The sequence below is a fragment of the Ovis aries genome, chromosome 1 (assembly GCF_016772045.2).
Source record: "Ovis aries strain OAR_USU_Benz2616 breed Rambouillet chromosome 1, ARS-UI_Ramb_v3.0, whole genome shotgun sequence".
In the NCBI taxonomy this organism is placed as follows: Eukaryota; Metazoa; Chordata; class Mammalia; order Artiodactyla; family Bovidae; genus Ovis; species Ovis aries.
This window is the reverse complement of record NC_056054.1, coordinates 106,050,842-106,069,534: the sequence shown is the minus strand read 5'-3', so window position 1 is coordinate 106,069,534 and position 18,693 is coordinate 106,050,842. Positions and strand designations below refer to the sequence as shown.

Here is an 18,693-nt window from a genome sequence, read left to right as displayed (position 1 = left end):
AAGGGTACTGGAGTGAGTTGCCATGCCCTCCTCCAGGGGATCTTCCCGACCCAGGGATCAAACCCATGTCTCCATGTCTCCTGCCTTGGCAGGTGGATTCTTTACTGCTAGTGCCACCTGGAAATCCCTGCTCTGCAAGTAATCAGTGTGAGCCTAAGGAAGTCTTCGTATGTCTACAGCTTTATCTTTTGCATAGTGAGGTTATGGGCTAGAGTTCTGTGATATCTGGAATAAAGCGAGTGGGAGGTTCCACTTCTAATAATGGTAGGCTGGATGTTTCAGACCAACCCTCAGAATTTTTAAGTATGAAAAGTATCAAAATTCGACTGAACTGAGCTGAACTAAGATTGACTGGGAATCCAGAGAGAAAAGAAGACTCCAGGGCTGTCTTTGCCCAGGGGGCTTTTCCAATTGGGAAAAGGCTTCTGAGAGGCGGAGCTATGCTTTTGAGGGCCTTGAAGGATGAGAGCTAGAGGAAGAAAAAAAATCTGGGATAGCTAAATATAGGGATGCTGGTAAAGATCCACCTAGACTAGGACCCCCTAAGGATGAATCAGAAGGAAAGCAGTTGTATTCTGCAGCCTGGTGTGCCACCATTCTGCGTGGTCCAGAAACTCTCAAGTCTCGAACTTGGAATAAGCTGATCCCTATGTGTAGCATCTCCAGATGCTTGGGAGAAGCAAGCAGAAATCTCAAGGAACTTAACACCAATCTAGACCTCAAAAGTATTATAATTAATAATTTTTCAAATATAACATCAACCACAATGAGAATTAGTCAAGAGCCTGAAGAAAGCAAACCTGAAATGACACCCTTAAAAGGAAATGAGAGACAACAAATAGACAATTCCATGTACTGGATTTATGCAGAAATAAATGGATGACTGTTAAGATAAACGCAAGGCTTGGAAATTTCAGCATAGACCTGAAATGACACAGACATAGCACAACTGGAAAAGGACCAAATAGAAATTTTAGCTAGAAAAATAAATGAAATTAAGATCTCAAGAGACGGGTTTAATAGCAGACTAGACATAGCTGACGAGAGAATTGGTAGATTATAGAAACAGAATGAAGCTTGAAAAATAAGGACGGAAAATACAGAAGAGACAGGAAGTTGGACTAAATTATGTTTAATTGGAGTCCAAGGAGAGGAGAGAAATGGCAAAAAGCAAGCTGAAGAAGTAATGTCAGAATTATCTACAATTGATGAAAGCCATCAATTCACAGATTCAGGAAACCCAGTGACTTAAACTCTGCCAAAAGGGGAAAGCCGAAAGAAAACATCCTAAAGAAACTAAGGAATAAAGATGGTTTATCCTCAAAGGAACAACAGACAACTGCTTACATCTCGCCTGCAAAACTGGAAGGCAGAAGAGTGAAATGCCATCTTCCCTATGTTTAAAGAAGGTCGGAGCCCAGACAAAACAGCTTTCAAAAAATGAAAATAAAACAAAGATATTTTCAGACAAACGAAAACAGTCCACCACCAGCAGTCCCACACTAAGGGAAATTCCGAAGGTTAATAATCTTTAGTCATAATAAAAAGGAAAAAAGAATAAAAGGAAAGTAAAAAAAAGAAAGGAAAAAAAAAAAACCTATCATGATGGGCGCATGCCAAAGGGACACAAGAGCCAACTGAAAGAGCTCCTGATGGCCGACGCTAGAACAATTTAACAACAAAATAAACAAGAATAAAATGAATGCTCTTGCATCTGTACTGATACAAATAAATAACTGAATGAGTGAGAAGACACAAACCTGTGTAGAAAAATTACAAACAACGTATGTAAATGTTCTGTCCTCGAGGAGAGGAATAGAATACCCATTCCTCATTGTGGGCTGCACACGCCTACCTAACAGAGTACAGTGCGGAAAGGGGTGGGGTGGCGAGCACTAGAGTGGGGGAACCCTACCTCAGGCAGGTGATCAAGGTCAGTGATAAAGCATGTTGATAGTATGTACTCTTGAGATGATGTGAGGAAAGCCACATTTTACCTCTGTTCTCTTCCTCCTCCAAACTTATAACCTTAGTCCAATCATGAGAAAAACAAACATGTTCCAACTGGGGACGTTCTGCAAAATATCTATCCAGTACTCCTGGAAACTGTCAAGGTCATCAAAAACAAAGAAAGGCTGAAAAATTGTTACATTCAAGAGGAGCCTTAGGAGAAAGGAGTAAATGTAATGCCCTAATGTTCCAGGATGGAACAGTAAAAGGATATTAAGTAAAACAAATAAATCTGAATAGAGTATAGACTAAGTTAATAATAATGTATCAGTAGTGGTTCATTAATTGTAAAAATGTACCATACTAATGTAAGATGATAATAATAGGGGAAACCAGATGTAGGTATATAGGAACTCTTACTGTCTTTACAATCATTCTGTAAGTCTAAAATTAGTCAAATTGAGAAGTTTAAATAAGACAAAGCCAGAGAAAATAGAATATACAAAATAGAAATTCCACATAATATGGCAGATTTAAACTTTAATATATAAGTAATTTTATTAAATGTAAATAGATTAAATGCTTCAATTAAAAGTCAAAGTTTGGGACTGGTGGTCCAGTGGTTGGGAATCCACCTTGCAATGCACGGGACTCAGGTTTATCTCTGGTTCAGAAACTAATATCCTGAATGCTAGTTGCTGTCTGTCATTAAGTTGTGTCCAACTGTTGTGCCACCCCACGTACTGTAGACTGCCAGGCTCCTCTGTCCATGGGATTTTCCCGGCGAGAATACCGGAGTAGGTTGCTGTTTCCTTCTCCAGGGGATCTTCCCAACCCAGAGGTCAAACCCATGTCTCCTGCTTAGCAGGCGAATTTTTTACCACCCAGCCAACAGGGAAGACCATCCTGAATGCTACGTAGCAACTAAGTGTGCACAGCTAAAAAAAAAAAAAGAACTCGAAGTTTGTCAGGTTGGATCAACAAAATAAAAATCTAACTACAAGGCCCTGAAGATCTTGTGAATGGATGCTCTGATGTGAGTCTGCAGGACAGCCCAATCTACATCCTACCCAACATCTACCGGGGACCCGGAGGCCAAGTCCAGAAGGCCCCAGGCTCACTGGTGGTCTCCTCTGCAGGGAGAGGAGGCACTGAGCCTGCCCTGATGCTGAGTAGGGGTCAAGACACCCCAAGGGCACTCACAGAGCCCATGGTGAGTGGGCTCAGAGCTCCCAAACCAGCTGCTTTGTGGAGAGGAACAACCTTTCATCCCCGGAGACCTTGCCACCACCTGGGTCATAGCCTTCTTTGCGGAGTGATGGGGGAGGACAGACAAGGCTCACCCTCAAAGAGCAGACATGTAAAGGCCTGCTTTTAATCACTCACCTTTATTTTTCTTTCTTTCTTTTTAAAAATAATTTTATTTATTTACTGGCTGTGCTGGGTCTTCGGCTGCTGTGCAGGCTTTTTTCTAGTTGTGGTGAGTGGGAGTTACTCTTTGTTGTGATGTGCAGGCTTCTCAGTGCGGGGACGTCTCTTGCTGTAGAACCCAGGCTTCATCAGTACTTGCTGCACGTGGGTTCACTCTCGGGCTTAGTTGCTCTGCAGTATGTGGAATCCTCCAGGACCAGGGATCAAACCAGTGTCTCCTGCATTGGCAGGCAGATTCTTTACCTCTGAGCCACCAGGGAAGCCCAATCACTCACCTTTAAATGAAACATTCTGAATTCCTCAGTGGGTGGAGCTGGGGGTAAGGGAAACAATCTAACTGTATCCAGACCATAAGACATTTATTGAACATAAGAAAATAGAAAAATTCAAAGTAACAGCTTGGAAAAAGATAAACTGTATCAACACAAACCCAGAATAAAATTAGGATAGCCATATTAATAATAAACTAGCTAGAACTTTAGGCAGAAATTTATACAACAGGCAAAGAAAAAGTATCAGTGTTAATTAACTCTAAGATACAAATGTTTTCACATTTTGATATCTGATAGGAAGGGTTTTTTGGTTTGTTGTTTGTTTTAGTCCGTTGGTATCCTGGTATAGTTTAATTGGTAGCCTGTTTTAAAGCTGATAACATTTTAAAGCTTTTGATAGTAAGTAAAGTAACAGTGTGTTGTATGTTGGACTGTGTCTCTCAGAAAGGCATGTGTTAAAGTCATAACCCGCAGCACCTCAGAATGTGACCGTATTTGGAAAGGGGGTGTCACTGCAGGTGCAATTGACTAAGATGAGGTCATACCCGGAGTAGGGCTTCCCCAGTGGATCAACAGCAAAGAATTGCCTGCAATGCAGGAGACGCAGGAGACTCGGGTTCAGCCCCTGGGTCAGGAAGATCCCCTGGAAGAGGAGCCAGAGTCGGACACAACTGAGCGACTAAGCACAGCACATACTGATACTAAAAATCCCCAGCAAACCATCAGATGCTGGGGGAGAGCTATGGAACATACTCTTCCTCCAGCCTCCCAAAGAACAAATACTGCCAGCACCCTAGTCTCATACTTCTGTGCTCCAGAACTGTGAGATAATAAATTTCTGCTGTTAGAGCCCTCTGTTTTGTGGTACTTTTTTAAGACAACCCTAGCAAAAAAAAAAAAAAATACTGGGTGCATCTTATTTTCAATGAAAAGCAGTCTGTATAATACTATATCCAATAAACTGTAGAATATACATGTATATATATATTTTTTTTCAAGCATACATGGAACATCTGCAAACACTGAATATATGCTCAGAAACATAGCAATTTTCAATGAATTTTAAAGGATAGAAATAATACAAAATATCAAGGCTTCCCTAGTGGTCCAGGGAAGTGACTGGGGTGTGGGTTTGATCCCTGGTCTGAGAACTAAGATCCCACCTGCTACTCTGCCAAAAAATTATAAAATGATAATACAAAGTACAATCTCTAATCTTAATACAGTTTTCTAGAACTCAAGATTTTTGGAAATAATGAAATATACTACTAATTAAACCATCAGTCAAGAAAGACATAACAATGTGAATTATTATACAATATTTAAAAACTAAATAATGACAAAAAATTAACCTGTAAAAACTGATGGGATGGGCTTTCATGGTGGCTCTGTGGTAAAAAAAATTTCTGCCTGCCAATGCAGGAGACACCAGTTTGATCCCTGATCTGGGAAAATCCCACATGCCTCAGAGCAACTAAGCCCGTGAGCTGCAACTATTGAGCCTGCATTTTAGAGCTTGCAAGTTGCAGCTACTGAGCCCACACCCCAAAACTACTAAAGCCTGCACACTCTAGGGCCTTCAAGCCACAACTAATGAGCCCTCATGCAGTAATTACTGAAGCCCACGTGCCTAGAGCCTCTACTCCACAACAAGAGAAGTTATCGCAGTGAGACCAAGCACCATAGCTAGAGAGGAGAAGGCAATGGCACCCCACTCCAGTACTCTTGCCTGGAAAATCCCATGGGTGGAGGAGCCTGGTAGGCTGCAGTCCATGGGGTCACTAGGAGTCGGACACAACTGAGCAACTTCCCTTTCACTTTTCACTTTCATGCGCTGGAGAAGGAAATGGCAACCCACTCCAGTGTTCTTGCCTGGAGAATCCCAGGGACGGGGGAGCCTGGTGGGCTGCTGTCTATGGGGTCACACAGAGTTGGACACGACTGAAGCAACTTAGCAGCAGCAGCAGCAGCAGCAGACCATCATGCCAAGGAATGCAACCTGTCACCACAGTCCAACAAGCACCACTTCTGCTACAGCGCCGATCATATGGTAGCTTCATGTCTGCCGAAGGCCCAGCAAGCTCCCAGCTCCCAGGGAAAGCAAGCCTACTTTCGGGAGGAGGAAGAAGAGATCCGTAGCCCTGCCATGCTCCCAGAGGCCCAGAATAGAGCCACAGTAGGTAGCAGCTATCCTTTTGTGATCAGAAAGTTTTGAGAAGCGGGCATCAATCAGCAGAGTTCAGTAAGTGGGGACAGGGTGGGTAGGGTTCAGCTGGCACTGCCATATATCTCAGGCCGGGGTGCAGAGCACCACTCCCTCTTCTCTCTTGGTGGGAGGAAGGCATGAAGTGAAGGAACTCCAGTCACGCTCTCTCCAAACATAGGTGAGGGCTTTGGGGGTTAACCCTCCCTGCATGCTTTATCCGAGTCTGCATCCCCAGAATCTCCAGCTTTTGAAAGTGGCCTGGATAGAGAATTTGTTTTACTCTTAAAGAAGGAGATGGGATAATATTTCCCATGCCAGAGTGAAAAGATTAAGCATGAGACCAGATTGATGAACCCAACCCACAAGTAACTGCATTCTGTGGGAGGAAATTTGTCAGCAGGAAGGCAGGGTTTTCCACATCTTGTCTTCTCATAACCCCCTCTTGGGATGGAGTGCTGAGAACTGTCCCAAGCAGTGGGTTGTGATGACAGGCGAAAGGGATGGTCTGAAGAAACAGCTGCGGTCCTGGTGCTTCTAAGCTCACTCCCACCCCATTCTGGACCAATACAATTTTATTTATTTGCTCCCCTTGGTGACTATGCGTTGGGTCCTTGTTTCTCCAGGATTCCAACCACACTAGCTCTGTGGGAATGACGTATCTTGTGCATTTTAACTGTTTTTTCAGGACATATAAATATTCTGGTTTTGTATTCTTGTATATTTTAATCTAAGACCCTCATGCCTGCACTGTGTTCTCAGGTACGTGATCAATCTCAGGGGTGAGTTGGCAGCAGCTCTGCGTCTGCACGATAGGAATGCTTTTTGTTGCTCTGTCACCAGAGAGAACAGCTATTTGGAGTGTACAGCTCGGAGAAGGCGATGGCGCCCCACTCCATCCCTTTCCTGGCGCTTGCCTGGAAAATCCCATGGACGGAGGAGCCTACTGACAGTCCATGGGGTTGCCAAGAGTCGGACACGACTGAGCGACTTCACTTTCACACACTGGAGAAGGAAATGGCAACCCACTCCAGTATTCTTGCCTGGAGCATCCCGGGGACAGAGGAGCCTGGTGGGCTGCCGTCTAAGGGATCGCAGAGAGTCCGACACGACTGAAGCGACTTAGCAGTAGCAGCAGCAGCTTATTGAACTACATCATTTTTGCCAGTTAGAGCTGGCTTTTATGCCAGATTCCCTGGTAGCTCAGCTGGTAAGAATTTGCCTGCAGGCAGGGAGACCTGGGTTTGATCCCTGCATGGGGAAGATCCCCTGGAAAAAGGAACGGCTACCCACTCCAGTATTCTGGCCTAGATAATTCCACGGACTGTATGATCCATGGGGTCGAAAAGAGTCAGACACAACTGAGTGACTTTCATTTTCACTCTCTGCTGTGGTGTCCTCTTGAAACCCCTCCATCTTCAATGTTTCATAAGATGCTAGGTTTTTACTGGGTTGCCACATGACTCGGTCTTATGCTGAAAGACTGGAAATTGGTTTGAATAGGGAGAGGTGGTGCAGAGAGGTTAGGAAAGCCTGGGCCAGGTAAAAGCAGAGAGGGAAAGCTAAGATTAGGCACAGGCCCTCTGTACGTGTGATAAAGGATTCCCTTCTAGACCTCCAATCCCAAGACACAGGACTCATTTTACTTATCAGGTCCATCCTTCACTGGATTGGGTTGAACCTACCGGGCACAGCAGGGTATACTGTATGTGTGTGTTTTTATAAGAAAAAACATGGGTTGGTAAAGATAGGTTTTAAGAGCAATGTCTCTGTACCCATTTTGAGCTGCCCAGGGATGGATACATGAAGCAAGGACAAGATCCTTAACCTTAAACAGTTCTGGGCGTTTCCTGCTTGGCTTCCAGGGAGACCATCAGCTATGGCTTCTTCGTGGTTCCCAGAGCCACGGTCCTGCTCTGCTGCAGAAGTGGTTAGTATCATGGTAGCTAAAGGAAAAAAGGGAGTTTCATGTACATGCTATAAGACCACTGCAAACCTACCTCATTGTGTTGTAATGGGGCAAATGCAATAGCATGCATTGGGTGATGCGGGTCTGAGCCTGGGTTCTTGTCTCCCCCAGCTGCTACTCCCCCTCTAGTTATAACCTTTGTCTGGGCTTTGTAGGACCTCACAAGTAGCTGATTTGGTGATTGCTGGGTGGTTTAGTTTGTGTAAATATAATGTCTTGGTCTTCCCCATGTTCTTCTGGGGTTTTATTGTTTACAAACTTCTTTTCATTTTGAGAAAAATAGCCAAAGCATCTTTGACAAAAGGTTTTGCACCAGGCAAAAAGATCTGAAACATAAGCCTGGGGGCCCCTCTTCTTGAAGTGGGGCATCCTGAACCACACTTTCTTTTGTCTTCCCCTTCCCCTATTTCCTATTTCGAACAAAATTGTCTGTCCTAAAAACTAGATTCCTACCCTCTCTTATGTCCACTTTTGTGTCCCCTAAAATAGCCCATACACCTGTATATTTAATTTGTGGGGTGCCTCCATTTAAATGATCTGTGCAAAAATCCTGAAGAAGCTAGGAACTCTCCATCCCTTGTTCTCGGTCTCCTGAGTCATGACCATTCCTTGTTGTGATTCATGCTACACAGACTGCTGTCTTTGGATGGATTAAAACCTATTTTATTTTAATCTCAAGTCTGAGGGTAGACAGGAGCAATGAGGGGGTCTTCCATGTAGAAAGTGGGGTTAGGAGACCGCAAAAGGAAAGATGAATGTATATCCAAGTCACGTAGGAACTTTTATGCAGGTGCAAGAAACTGACGTCCAATAGGCCACAAGATTATTTAACAGAAGATGGATGAATATAACTCCATGTTTACTGCTAGAAGCCATAGCTTTGTGTGAAATCTTGAATTTATGAGGAGGGAGGGAGGGTAGAAAAGCATGTACCCATCTGTTCTTTCCCTCATCCTTTCCTCTCATTCCCGAACTACAGGAGACATAGCCCTCTTGAGCTTTAGCAACCCAATCTGGGCAGTGTTTATTTGATGGTTGATTTTGTTGTTCCAGGTACTTCCTTTCCCACTTGCTATTATTTTGTAACACATTCTGACCCTTTCCCCTTCCCCTTCTTTTCCTTGGGAATATACAATGAATAAAAACTCATTCAATTCAGTTCAGTCGCTCAGTCATGTCCAACTCTTTGCAACCCCATGAACTGCAGCATGCTAGGCCTCCCTGTCCATCACCAACTCCCAGAGCTTACCCAAACTCATGTCCATTGAGTCGGTGATGCCATCCAACAATCTCATCTTCTGTTGTCCCTTCTCCTCCTGCCCTCAATCTTTACCAGCATCAGGGTCTTTTCAAAAGAGTCAGCTCTTCGCATCAGGTGGTCAAAATATTGGAGTTTCAGCCTCAACATCAGTCCTTCCAATGAACACCCAGGACTGATCTCCTTTAGGATGGACTGGTTGGATCTCCTTGCAGTCCAAGGGACTCTCAAGAGTCTTCTCCAACACCATAGTTCAAAAGCATCAGTTCTTCGGCACTCAGCTTTCTTTATGGTCCAACTCTCACATCCATACGTGACCACTGGAAAAACAATAGCCTTGACTAGATGGCCCTTTGTTGACAAAGTAATGTCTCTGCTTTTGAATATGCTATCTCGGTTAGTCATAACTTTCCTTCCAAGGAGCAAAAGTCTTTTAATTTCATGGCTGCAGTCACCATCTGCAATGATTTTGGAGCCCCCCAAAATAAAGTCTGACACTATTTCCCCATCGATTTGCCATGAAGTGATGGAACTGTATGCTATGATCTTCGTTTTCTGAATGTTGAGATTTAAGCCAACTTTTTCACTCTCCTCTTTCACTTTCATCAAAAGGCTCTTCAGTTACTCTTTGCTTTCTTCCATAAGGGTGGTGTCATCTGCATATCTGAGGTTATTGATATTTCTCCTGGAAATCTTGATACTAGCTTGTGCTTCCACCAGCCCAGCATTTCTCATGATTGCTCTGCATATAAGTTAAATAAGCAGGGTGACAATATACAGCCTTGACGTATTCCTTTTCCTATTTGGAACCAGTCTGTTGTTCCATGTGCAGTTCTAACTGTTGCTTCCTGACCTGCATATAGGTTTCTCAAGAGGCAAGTCAGGTGGTCTGGTATTCCCATCTCTTTCAGAATTTTCCATAGTTTCTTGTGATCCACACAGTCAAAGACTTTGGCATAATTAATAAAGCAGAAATAGATGTTTTTCTGGAACTCTCTTGCTTTTTCCATGATCCAGCAGATGCTGGCAATTCGATCTCTGGCTCCTCTCCCTTTTCTAAAGCCAGCTTGAACATCTGGAAGTTCACGGTTCACGTATTGCTGAAGCCTGGCTTGGAGAATTTTGAGCATTACTTTACTAGTGTGTGAGATAAGTGCAATTGTGCGGTTGAGCATTCTTTGGCATTGCCTTTCTTTGGGATTGGAATGAAAATTGACATTTTCCAGTCCTGTGGCCACTGCTGAGTTTTCCAAATGTGCGGACATATTGAGTGCAGCACTTTCACAGCATCATCTTTTAGGATTTGAAATAGTTCAACTATAATTCCATCACCTCCACCAGCTTTGTTCATAGTGATGCTTCCTAAGGCCCACTTGACTTCACATTCCAGGATATCTGGCTCTAGGTGAGAGATCACACCATCATGATTAACTGGGTCATGAAGATATTTTTTGTACAGTTCTGTGTATTCTTGCCATCTCTTCTTAATATCTTCTGCTTCTGTTAGATCTGTACCATTTCTGTCCTTTATGGAGCCCATCTTTGCATGAAATGTTCCCTTGGTATCTCTAATTTTCTTGAAAAGATCTCTAGTCTTTCCCATTCTATTGTTTTCCTCTATTTCTTTGCATTGATCGCTGAGGAAGGCTTTCTTATCGCTCCTTGCTATTCTTTGGAACTCTGCATTCAAATGGGTATATCTTTCCTTTTCTCCTTTGCTTTTCACTTCTCTTCTTTTCACAGCTATTTGTAAGGCCTCCTCAGACAACCATTTTGCTTTTTTGCATTTCTTTTTCTTGGGGATGGTCTTGATCCCTGTCTCCTATGCAATGTCACAAACCTCTGTCCATAGTTCATCAGGCACTCTATCTATCAAATCTAGTCCCTTACATCTATTTCTCACTTCCACTGTATAATCATAAGGGATTTGATTTAGGTCATACCTGAATGGTTTAGTGATTTTTCCCCACTTTCTTCAATTTAAGTCTGACTTTGGCAATAAGGACTTCATGCTCTGAGCCACAGTGTGCTCCTAGTCTTGTTTTTGCTGACTGTATAAGGCTTCTCCATCTTTGGCTGCAAAGAATATAATCAATCTGATTTTGGTGTTGGCCATCTGGTGATGTCCATGTGTAGAGTCTTCTCTTATGTTGTTGGAAGAGGGTGTTTGCTATGACCAGTACGTTCTCTTGGCAAAACTCTGTTAACCTTTGCCCTGCTTCATTCCGCATTCCAAGGCCAAATTTGCCTGGTACTCCAGGTGTTTCTTGACTTCCTACTTTTGCATTCCAGTTCCCTATAATGAAAAGGACATCTTTTTTTGGTGTTGGTTCTAAAAGGTCTTGTAGGTCTTCATAGAACCGTTCAACTTCAGCTTCTTCAGCGTTACTGGTTGGGGCATAGATTTGGATTACCGTGAGACTGAATGGTTTGCCTTTGAAACAGACAGAGATCATTCTGTCGTTTTTGAGATTCCATCCAAGTATTGCATTTTGGACTCTTTTGTTGATCATGATGGCTACTCCATTTCTTCTAAGGGATTCCTGCCCGCAGTAGTAGATATAATGGTCATCTGAGTTAAATTCACCCATTCTAGTCCATTTTAGTTCGCTGATTCCTAGAATGTCGACGTTCACTCTTGCCATCTCCTGTTTGACAACTTCCAGTTTGCCTTGATTCATGGACCTAACCTTCCAGGTTCCTATGCAATATTTTATTGCTCTTTCCAGCATCGGACCTTGAAGTAATTACCATAAAATTCACCACAGTGATGACCTCCATGGGAAGTAAGAAGCTGTGATTAGGAAGGAGGACGTGTGGATAATTCAAGAGTACTGATAATGTGCCATTTCTTGAACTGAGGATTGATTACTATGATTTCTTAGAATAAGCATTTATTTGTGTTTTGTTTTGAAATAAGTTTGTTCTTCTTTTTCCTTGCTTTTCCGGTGGTCATGTATGGAGAGTTGGACTATAAAGAAAGCTGAGCACCGAATTGATGCGTTTGAACTGTGTTGTTGGAGAAGACGTTTGAGAGTCCCTTGCACTGCAAGGAGATCCAACCAGTCCATCCTAAAGGAAATCAGTCCTGTGTGTTCATTGGAAGGACTGATGTTGAGACTGAAACTCCAATACTCTGGCCACCTGATGCAAAGAGCTGACTTGTTTGAAAAGACCCTGATGCTGGAAAGGATTGAGGGCAGGAGGAGAAGGGGATGACAGAGGATGAGATGGTTGGATGACATCACCGACTCAGTGGACATGGATTTGGGTGGACTCCGGGAGTTGGTGATAGACAGGGAGGCCTGGTGTGCTGCGGTTCATGGGGTCGCAAAGAGTTGGACACGACTGAGCGACTAAACTGAACTGAACTATTTCTCCTTACCGTAGGAGAAAGACTTACAGAAAAATAATAAAAATAGTACAAATATTCTTCACCCAGCTTCTCTTATTGTTAGTATCTTGCATGCATGCATGCGTGCTAAGTCACTTCAGTCATGTCTGACTCTTTGTGATTTCTGTGTGTGTGTGTGTGTGTGTGTGTTAGTCGCTCAATTGTGTTTGAGTCTTTGTGACCCTATGGACTGTAGCCTGCCAAGCTCCTCTGTCTGTGGGACTCTCCAATCAAGAATACAGGAGTGGGCTGTCATTTCCTCCTCCAGGGGCCCTTCCCAACCCAGGAATCCAACACACATCTCTAGCATTGGCAGACAGGTTCTTTAAGAGTGTGCCACCTGGAAAGCCTGGTATCTTGCATAATCACAGTAAAATTACCAAAATGAATTAACGTTGATATGAGAACATGAGCTGAACTACAGACTTTATTTGACTTTTACCACTTTGTCCTTTCTGTTCCAGGATCCAATCCAGAATCCCACATTGTATTTATTAATAATTGTCCCGGCTCCTTAGTCTCCTTTACTACGTGACAGTCTTTCAGAGCCTTGGCACTCTTTTTTCGGGGTGGTGGTGAACATTTTATAAAATTCATTAATTAGGAACTTTACTAGCTATCTAGTGGTTAAGACTCCCTGCTTCTTCTTTTTTTTTTTTTTTTTTTACAAATCCACACTTTTATTTATTTTCAAGAAGTTTAAATTCTCGAAGGGTACAGCATCACACGAATTCTGTGTCCAATGGCCTTAGCAGGAAGGTTGCTTCGGAATTTAGCACGAACCATGCCACTGTTTCCATGAGCTCGAGTGATCTTTCCCCAGATTACTCTGGTTTTGTTAGGTTTTCCACCACGAGTTACTGTGTTGTTCTTTGCTTTGTACACATAAGCACATCTCTTGCCTAAATAGAATTCAGTTTCATCTCGAGCATATACACCTTCAATTTTCAGGAGAGCAGTGTGTTCCCTTTGGTTCCGTAGACCCCGTTTATAGCCAGCAAAAAGTGCCTTGGACCACAGCCTTCCAGACATATTTGTCGTTTTAGAAGTCCTGTTCCCAGCAGGCCACTTAGGAGTAGGGCAAACAGAAGCTCTCGGATCCTAGCCTGGAAGAGAAAGACCGCGAGCAAGAAAGTAGGAGGAGAAAGCTCTTAATTCTCTATAAGACTCCCTGCTTCTAAAAAAAAAAAAAAAAAGCTCTGCCCGCCCACTGCAGGTTGGCACAATTTCAATCTCTGGTTGGGACTAAGATCCCACATGCTATGCGGTGTGCTAAAAATATTTTTTAAATTATTTTTTAAATTTATTTTTTGAAGTATAGTTGATTTACAATGTTTTGTTAGTTTCTGGTGTACAGCAAAGTGGTCAGTTTCATATATATATATTTTAAAATTATTTTCCATTATGGTTTAATACAGGATACTGAATAAGTTCCCTGTGCTATACAGTAGGACCTTGTTGTTTATCCATTCCATATATAATTGTTTGCATCTGCTAATCCCAGACTCCCAATCTGTTCCTCCCTCATCCTGCCTCCCCCTTGACAGCCATCCATCTATCTGGGCGCTGGCACTTTTGAGGAGTCCTGGTCAATCATTTTGTACAATGTCTCTCAATTTGGTGGTTTGTCTGATATTTCTCACATTTAGCCAGAAGTTATGCATTTTGACATGTGTGCCTTCTCAGCACATCATATCAGGATACACAATGTCAATATGTCTTATCACTGGCAATGTTACCCTTGATAACTTAGCTAAAAGGAGGTGGGATGCACTATGTTCCTGCCTGTAAAGTTATTATTTTGACCTATGTAATTAACAAATACCTTGAAGGAGAAACTTGAAGACTGCGCAAGTGCCCTGTTTCTCCTCGATTTTTCACCCATTAATTCCACCTTCCATGGTTGGGTGTTGCTCCAACGATTACGACTCTTGGTGTTTTAATAGGGATTTTCTATCTCTTGACGTGTTCGCTGCAGTTCTGTAAGGAGAGCTGCTCTTTCTCCATTTTTATGTTAACTATTGTGCACTTTACTGTAATACATATTTCAAGCACACCTGGGACATTTACAAAAATTAAGTATATCCTGGGAAACACAAGAATTTCAATGAATTATAGAATTGCCCTGCCCAGATTCCCTTTATGGGGCCACACACCTGTTTCCAGCTGCTATGGAGTTGATGGCTAACACCTCACAGTCCTTCACCAAAGAACTGCCTTCAGTCAGCAGGGAGGCTACCTCCCTGGAGAATCTCGAGCAGCCCACAGTGACTGACTGACATGGGCTTACAAAAGGCCAACCCCCTGCCTCAAAAGTGCAACCAGTTTTGAGATGTAACCCGCACTTCAGAGCTCCTTGGGATCAGGTGGACACAGACTTAACCCTGCCTAGCTTCCTGCCCTGCCCTAATCTGCTTCCCTCGTCCATCTTCCTCCTGAGAGCATTCTCTCAATAAAACCCTTGCACAAGAACCTCCATCTCAGGCTCGGCTTCTAGGGAATCTGCCCTGAGATATTTTCCTGATTTCTAAGATTCCTTCTGAATTAGTGAATATATGGGGAATGGAGAAGATAGAACCTGGAGGGAAAGTGCCCCCTCCTTTTTTTTCTCCTTTACTCAAGCTAAGGAAGGAAAAGTGAGATGGCAATATAGAATTGGGAGCTAGTCTTAAACTTTGTTGCCGTGATGGCAATCTTGAAAATGGCTTCGAGAATCCCTGTGGGCAGTTTTTTTCTGGTCTTCTTATTTGCTACAATCAGAAGCTCAAAAGTTTTGCTATATAGAGCTGAGAGTTATGAGGGAGAAAGTGAGACAAGTCTGGAGTTGAAACCTGGAAAGCTAGGCCTTGAAGCTTCCCTCATTAGTTACCCCAAGACTCTTCTCTTCAGGTTGTTTTTCACCTTCTTGGAGTTGCAGACCCCAAGGGTTTCAGAAGCCTCCTGAACCCTCTCCAGGTCTCACCCACCCATACACTAGCCCCTTGTCTTAGAGATGGAAATTCATATAGTATTAGAGAGGATGAGAAGATGTTCAGAGAGATGAAAGGGGAGGAGGTGGAGGAAGAAAGTGGATACATCTACAAATATAATTAAGATCATCAATCAGGTTCATACATACCATCCATAAAAATAAAATCTGCTTTATTTACATGTTGAAGGATTACACTCTCTGTTCTCCTGGCTTTTGCCCAGAACTTCCCCTGGAGTTCCTTCAGGAGCCTGTTGCCTTGCTTCCGCATTAGTAGAACCTGCGACTCCATTCTCCTTTTCATCTGAATTTCTCCTTTCTTTGGAATTTGACGTTTTGTTCTCCTCCACTAACTTCTGCTTAGTTCGGCAACACATACACAAGTATTGCCGGAACTCCATCATACTCCAGGGAGATGACTTGGTACTGGAGACGGTCGTGTTCAAGTTACTTTCCAAGACGCCTGAATTCTCCTTCTGCTTCGGTCGGCGGGTCTTTGAGTATGCGTGTTGTTTCCGTCTCACCCTAGGAGAGCGCCCTGCCTCGTCCTCCTCATCCTCCTTGTCATTCTCATCTTCCTCCCTCACCTTATTTCTCCTCATCCGGAAAGTGGCAGTCTTATTCCGCTTCTGCCTCTTGCCTGGAACGAGGCTGGGATCTTCTTCCTTGAAGAATCCGAGAGCAAGGAATGAAGCGTCCTCTCCACTGACCCATCCCATTACATATGGGACTTCGAGTCTAAGGGGGGGAAGTGAGGCAGAGAAAGACTGAGATCAGAGGGAAAGACTAAGGCAAGCACTCACCTGCTTGTGAGTACAGAGCGGGAAGCACAGCTTTCGCCTGCCCTGCCTCGGGAAGACATGCGCTTAAAATGACCAAAGAGAAGTTACCAAGCAGTATCAGCAAAGGACACACAGGCATCTTCTAAGCGCATCAGATGAGAGCTCATGATTTTAAAAAGGATTCAAATACTTTGGTTAAAGAATCCCTCTAGAAGTCAGGTAATAACCCTCTAATTTATCTTTCTAGAAATCCAGGCGGTTCCTATTTGAAGGTGATGGATCTGTTTATTATCTTGATTGTGGTGATGGTTCTGCAACCATATACATTGCCAAAACATCAAGTTGTGCACTTTAAATATGTATAGTTGTATTGTGTGTCAATTATAGCTCAATAACAAAATTACAGCTAGCATTTAAGCCCTCCCCCAAATAAACAAGCAAGTAAGTTCATATGTCAAGTGTGTTCAACAGCATATAAATGTTGAGAGGGTACAATTGAGCTCACTCATGAAGATGGAGTAGCTAGCTGGGAGGCAGTTCTGTGTGTGAGATCCTGAGTCAGGCAAACTGAGCTCAAACTCTAGCATCTTTTAGGCAATCTTGGGAGAGTTACTTAATTTACCTTTGCCTCCATTTCTTCATCTGAAAAATGGGGATAATAATAGCATTTACCGTACAGGGTTCTTATGAAGTTTACATGAGAGATAAAGTCTCATAAAATGGCATGTTGTAAGTATTCAATGGATATAAGCTGTGACTACTATTACCGTCAGTATTTTTTCCTGGAAGGAGTCCATCTGAGCCATGTTTAGTAACAATGTGAATTGGAAGGACATAGACAAGATATGGAAGGTTGCCACAGAACATCAAAGGGGAGGTCAGTGACCTAAGATGCCCATACAGTGGTAGAGCAAAGGGTGGGAGACCCCAGAGGAGGGGTACTCACGCTGGTCAGGTCCTGGCTCCCTTGATAGCCTAGGTCATCAGTGAAGCTGTGGATGGGTGTCAAGGATATATCAGTGGTGTTAAAGGAGGGGCTTTCTACCCCTGGGGATCCCCAAGCTTCTTTAACCTCCTAAAAGGAAGAAGAAGGAGAGGTTAGTTAGAAGTGGGACTGCTCACACAAAGGTAGAAGGTCAGGAGTCACCCTGCCTTTGCACCTGCTGTGTCCCATCCTGCCCTCCTACTTCAAGGTTCGAAGACAGAGACATATTATCTCTCTTCTTCATTATCTAAAGTTCTATGATCACTAACGCATTGAGACTCTGGTGCTTTCCATCTCCAACCCCGCACTCACAATTCTCTACTCCCTATGTCCTCATAGAAGCGGTTGTCATAGCAATAGAAGGGCGGGGTCCCAGGCTCATAGGTTCAAGGAGGGCTCCTCTGAGGGATGTTGAGAGGGTGCACACGCACACACGCACACACACACACCCTTCCTTCTCCTTCACTCTCAGCAAGAAGAGGCTGCATTTGCTCACCCCCTTCCCCCAGTCCCCACCAGGGCTCCGAGTAAGAAGACTGAGCTTAAGAAGAAACGCTGTGGACTCCCCTGGTAGTCTAGTGGGGAAGAATCCGCCTGCCAATGCAGCGGACCCAGGTTCCATCCCTTGTCTGGGAAGATTCCACATGCCGTGGATCAACTAAGCCTGTGTGCCACAACTAGAGAGTAGCCCCTGCTCCCTGCAACTAAAGAAAACCCAGGCACAGCAACAAAGACCCAAAGAAAATAAAGAAAGAAATACGAAAAAACACTGACCAAATACTAAAAAGTGGGACCAAACCCCAAAGGGCACCAAGACATGGAAGATATAGATCCCAGAATCCACCTTGGAATCTGCATCTGCTAGAGAGAAATTTGGCATGGAGCAGAAAATAGTCCATGACCCACTTTGGGTGGCCAGGCCTGTTTGAGATCTTCAGGGATCCAAAGACTTAGCAGGAGACCCTTCAATGTCTGTTTCAAGAGCCTGAGCTCCGACTGAGCCTTCTCTCCCTTTTCTCCCGCCATCCTCTCAGTCTCTGAAGGTAGTAACCAAGGCTCTATCTTGCATGCATTTCTCTTCTCTGTCCACAGCTCTCCCTGGGAGAAACTCATTTCGTTGAATTGGCACGCATTTATTGATTAAAAGCAATGCCAAAAAGTTGGTTTGTTGATAGGATCCTAGATTTTTTTTTTTTTTGGTCTTAAAGAGCATTTTGGCAAAAACTGAATATGGATTCTAAGCCTGAAAATAGTGTGTTATCAGTGTCAAACCTGTTTGGGTTCATTGGGTTTATGGAAAAGAATATTCCTGCTGCTGGGAGATACAAGAGGGAGATACAACTGGGATGGAGGGTCATGATATGCAACTGACTCTTGAATGGTTAAAAAAATATATGTGAATGTATAGCATATATGTATGCACACATATGTTAATTTATATGTAGAGAGAGAAAACAAATGGAGAAAATGTTCAGTTTAGT

At 43.4% G+C, this 18,693-nt stretch overlaps 1 protein-coding gene across 1 annotated transcript; it reads right to left on the bottom strand.

The window, feature by feature from the left end:
* Positions 1 to 13,148: 13,148 nt before the first annotated feature.
* Positions 13,149 to 13,542, bottom strand: LOC100037664 (large ribosomal subunit protein eL33). Its single transcript, XM_015091800.4, has one exon. The coding sequence runs from the start codon at positions 13,507 to 13,509 to the stop codon at positions 13,177 to 13,179; it is 333 nt and encodes a 110-aa protein (XP_014947286.2). The 5' UTR covers positions 13,510 to 13,542; the 3' UTR covers positions 13,149 to 13,176.
* Between the last annotated feature and the right edge of the window lie 5,151 nt (positions 13,543 to 18,693).